At 43.7% G+C, this 4,536-nt stretch overlaps 1 protein-coding gene across 1 annotated transcript in view; it reads right to left on the reverse strand.

Annotated features, from left to right (window-relative positions):
• The window catches only part of LOC114484618 (uncharacterized), a 17,665-nt gene extending 14,295 nt beyond the window's left edge, over window positions 1-3,370 (reverse strand). The window contains exons 1-2 of the mRNA XM_028481965.1: window positions 3,175-3,370; window positions 2,554-2,729 (exon numbers count right to left, since the gene is read on the reverse strand). Of these exons, the coding sequence (XP_028337766.1) occupies window positions 2,554-2,729; window positions 3,175-3,370 (372 nt within the window). The remainder of the gene's footprint in view (window positions 1-2,553; window positions 2,730-3,174) is intronic.
• Window positions 3,371-4,536: the final 1,166 nt, after the last annotated feature.

Below are 4,536 nucleotides of genomic sequence, written 5' to 3' on the forward strand. Positions count from 1 at the left end.
TCCTGAAGAACTGTGCGCACCTGGACAGGAACATTCCAAGAATTCAGAGTCAGGCATAGGTTCACCACTTAACTTACACTTTGTAGCCAAGGGTTTGTTTTGTTTGCTTTTGTTTTTCCACCAAAAAGACGTCGATATCTCCATGACTACGAAGGTGGAAGATGATTGCAGACATGGTAAGAGTCCCATTTTCAGAATGTGTTCAAACACCAGGGGCGCGTACACTCATTCACAGAGACACAACACCCTGACCCCAGACATCCATGTCTATGTCTGCACTCCAGAGGTTTCTGACAAGTGTTCATATATTGTACAATTATAAGATGTTTGCAACTAGCCTACAGTGATAAGTTGGAACTTGATAAAATAAAATCCATGTTTAAAACATTGTCAATTATAGGACTCTGAAACATTATATATTGTCAGAATGATTGCGTTATTACAAATATTTTACAGAATTCAGAAACCCTTGGAAAGCTATTCTGCAAGCTAAAAGGAAAGGAAAGCTAGATTTCCTTTCCCACGAGCAAGGTTTTCTCTTCGCTGCATTATAAAATGAGTACTTTTAAATTTAATTGTTTGAATTCTAAATTATGTTTTTGAACATCAGTATGCTTTATAAGAATAGAAAATTTTCTCTACAAGCCTCTTAAAATTCCATTTACCAACTATTTTATTTGAGATTTATGAGTTTCCATTTTAAATGATATTAGACAAAATGGTAACTATTTTGATTCTTTTATTGGGGTCCTAATTTTATTCTAATTTAATTTTACATAATTCAAAAAAATCCAAACTAACACGTTATTACCAGATAAATCAGCATTTCCCAGAATGTATTATAGGCTATATGCACTATTGATAAATTTCAACTAAAATGTACTTATAAATACAAAAGAAAAATACAAACTGTCTTTATCTATGTGTTCTCATTATGTAGGAATGCATTTTAGGAAAGAAACTGTGCAGCAGATGCAACAGTAGACCAGGAAGTGCATGAAAATGCTTTTTATTTAATGACAGAAAATAGTATATTTCTAATTAGTTATTTTTGCTTTTATAAAATTTTCATAAGCATATGTAAATTATATAGTAATTCTGTCATCAATGTGACCATTTTTATAGCTTTCTTTCCTCTGAGTGTAAATAGAACTTATTAAATCCTGATAGTTTTCTATCAATAAATTATTATTATTTTTTGATTTTCATGTTCAGTAAACTTTGGAAAACACTGCTACTGTTAAAAGAGATGTCTCTAAACCAAAGTCAAACTAGTTTTATGGTTTACTCTGCCCCATTTGTAGAATTGGAAATACTTGGCAGTTTCTGTAGTTGATGCTAATTCAGATAAGAGCTGTATTCCAGTTATGCTAATTTGTGGTGATTTCTTGGATGAAAGAAGTCAGCACAAGAATTCCCTTCTCAGCCTGCTAATAATTGCACATTTGGTGGCTAGTCTTATTATGAGATTTCTGAGAGCAATGTAATCAGTTTTACAGCTACCCAAGGTTTATTTCAAGGGGAAAATTCACGAAAAGTTTACCTGCTTATTAAGTGTAACCTTCAGCATAGAGTGGTAAGAAAATACTACTTTTCTAGAGAAGGAGCTGGCAAACTTTTCTAAAGGACCAGAGAGTGAATATCTTAAACTTTGCCATATGACCACTGCTTTATCCATCAACTCTGCCATTGTAGCAGGAAAGCAGCCACACATAAGGTAAACAAAGGAGCTGTGCTCCAATGAAACCTTATTTATAGACACTAAAATGCGAATGTCATATAATTCTCATATGTTGCAAAATATTTAAATTATTTTTCAACATACAGAAATACAAAAATCATTTTTAGCTTGCAGCTCCTACAGCACAGTCTGGGGGCAGAATTTGGCCCATGGGTCTTAGGATGATTTGGCCTGTAAGGCTCCAGCTTCTCTGACAGCTAATGACCAGGGGAGTCGAACAGCCATGTTCTCTTCCCAACGCGTAAAGTGTTTGGGGCTATGAGCTGCCCTTGTTGCTCACAGACAATGCCTACAGATGACTTTGGTAATGTTAATGCAACCGACATCTCATTTTGGCAGAGAACAGAATGCCTTCTGCAAAATATTTTTAAAGAATAATTTTTGCCCAGGATGGGAAATCCTGGATCTTTCACACTAGAGATGAAGGATTAAAGAAGGGGCCTGCCTGGGCATGTTTATTTGGCTCCTACATTGTTGTCCAGTGCCAGCCCTGGGCTCAGGACAGACAACACAGGGGTCCAGCGCATCCCGCTCCAATTCTTTGGCCTCAGTCTGGAAGACAGCAGAGTTCTCTTCCCAACGCGTAAAGTGTTTGGGGCTATGAGCTGCCCTTGTTGCTCACAGACAATGCCTACAGATGACTTTGGTAATGTTAATGCAACCGACATCTCATTTTGGCAGAGAACAGAATGCCTTCTGCAAAATATTTTTAAAGAATAATTTTTGACCAGGATGGGAAATCCTGGATCTTTCACACTAGAGATGAAGGATTAAAGAAGGGGCCTGCCTGGGCATGTTTATTTGGCTCCTACATTGTTGTCCAGTGCCAGCCCTGGGCTCAGGACAGACAACACAGGGGTCCAGCGCATCCCGCTCCAATTCTTTGGCCTCAGTCTGGAAGAGAGCAGAGTGAGATGTCTAAGCACCCCTGCCCCCAACCGGCCCAGAGCCCAGGGCTGCACCTCTTGCTGCTCCAGCAGGTAAACAGCTAGACGTGAGCAGAGAAAGGGGGTAGGGCCAGATGGCATGAAACCATACATCTTGTAAACAACGGGGGTCTGTAGGCAGACAAAGAAAAGCAGGAACTTCTGGAGGACAGAAAACCATACATTTTGGGGTGACAAGTGTCCTTGAGGCAAGGAAGGTTGGAAAACGGGAATCGCCGGCTTCCAAATGTAACCTTTGCTCATTATGCCCTCAAAACAATAAAATTAACCTTGCAGATGAGAAGTCCCCATCATGCACCAGGGCCGGGACCCTCCCCGGCGAGGCTAAACAAGGAGGAACCTCCGTCCTCCCCTCTGAAAGGTGGAGCTGGTGTGAAAATCAGGAAGTGCGACCCCAAGCCCCACCCTCCCTAATGAATACTCCTCCCCTTCATTTTCACGCCCCTTGGAAGCAGCCTATCCTAGCAGCTCAGCGCCGCTGCTTACCCCCATCGGCCCTCTGTGCCCCAGAAGTCCTCGCAGTGCCTTCTTCTCCCTGTTGTCTCTGAATTTTTCCTGCGACAAGATGAGAACCTCCTCTCTGGTGAGGAGGCGGCTGTGGATCCACCTGCTCTTTCTGGAGCTGGCCGGCGGGTCTGGGAGGAGTCCCTCGGTGCGGGCAGAGCCTAGGGTCCCGGGCCATGGCCTCTCTGCTCCGCGCCCCGGGCTTCCGGGTGGGGCAAGCGCTGCAGGCACAAGGAGTTCCGCTGCAGGGGCCCGGCCTGGAGCTGGAGGAGAGGCGGGAAGGAGGGCCCGCCTCCCTGTCCGGAGCCGCCCAAAGGCCTCCTCTCACAGAGAAGGAGGCAGAGGTGCGGAGGCGGCGGGCGGCACAGCGCTCCTCGCAGAAGGCCTTCAGGCCCCAGTTTCGTCCCCCAGGCGACCAGAACCGCCCCGGCTTCCTGCACTCGGGCCGCTGCTGGGCTGTGCACCTCCTCCTCCCGCTGGCCACTCGCTCCCACCTGGGCCTCTGTCTCTGCTCCTGAGGGAACTCGAATCCCTGAGATGAGCCAGACGACAGAGGGGTTCAGGGGCCGCTGTCCCAGCAACTCCTCTTTCCCCCAGAGTGGCCTCTTCATGGGCAGGGGTCCGTCCAGGAGCTGATGGGGGCTGGGCAACAGTAGTGAGGTGCTGTCCTCTCACGTCCTGCAGGGTGAATCCAAGTCCCCCTAAAACAAAGTTTCCTCACTGAGTTTACAGATGATCTCTCTATCCAAAACTTTCTTCCTTTTCTTTGTCACCTCTGACCTCAATCCTGTGCTAACTGAACACTCATCAAGCAGAGTCAGGTGACTACACTTCTGTTGTTAACATAATCAATGTACCAGTTGCTGTTGTAGATGTCATCGTTCACTCCAATTTCAGGTTGTTTTTCCAGAGCAGGATGAGTTCACAGACCCCTGAGCCAGGGACCACCTGGCCTGAGAATCATAAACCAGAGACAGCGTGACTTCTGATGCTATGATGAGCAAATGTCACATATAGTATGGGATTAACAGTTACAAAATTCTGTTCATAAAATAGGTAACTAACCAGGATTTACTGCATAGCACAAAAAACTATATTCAATATCTTGTAAAAACCTATAAAGGAAATAATAAATATATATATATATATAAAACTGAATCACTTTGCTATACACCACAAAGTAACACAATATTGTATCAATAAGTCAACTATACTTCGATTTGTTAAAAAAGGAAAAAAAAGAGTCACAGAAATGTCAAGTGATGATGATTAATGGTAGCCTCTTTTTTCTTCCCCTTAAAAAAGCCCCTAATTCAAAGGCCAAATTGGAGTGTATCTGTGGCT

This window comes from Physeter macrocephalus, chromosome 20, assembly GCF_002837175.3.
Source record: "Physeter macrocephalus isolate SW-GA chromosome 20, ASM283717v5, whole genome shotgun sequence".
In the NCBI taxonomy this organism is placed as follows: Eukaryota; Metazoa; Chordata; class Mammalia; order Artiodactyla; family Physeteridae; genus Physeter; species Physeter macrocephalus.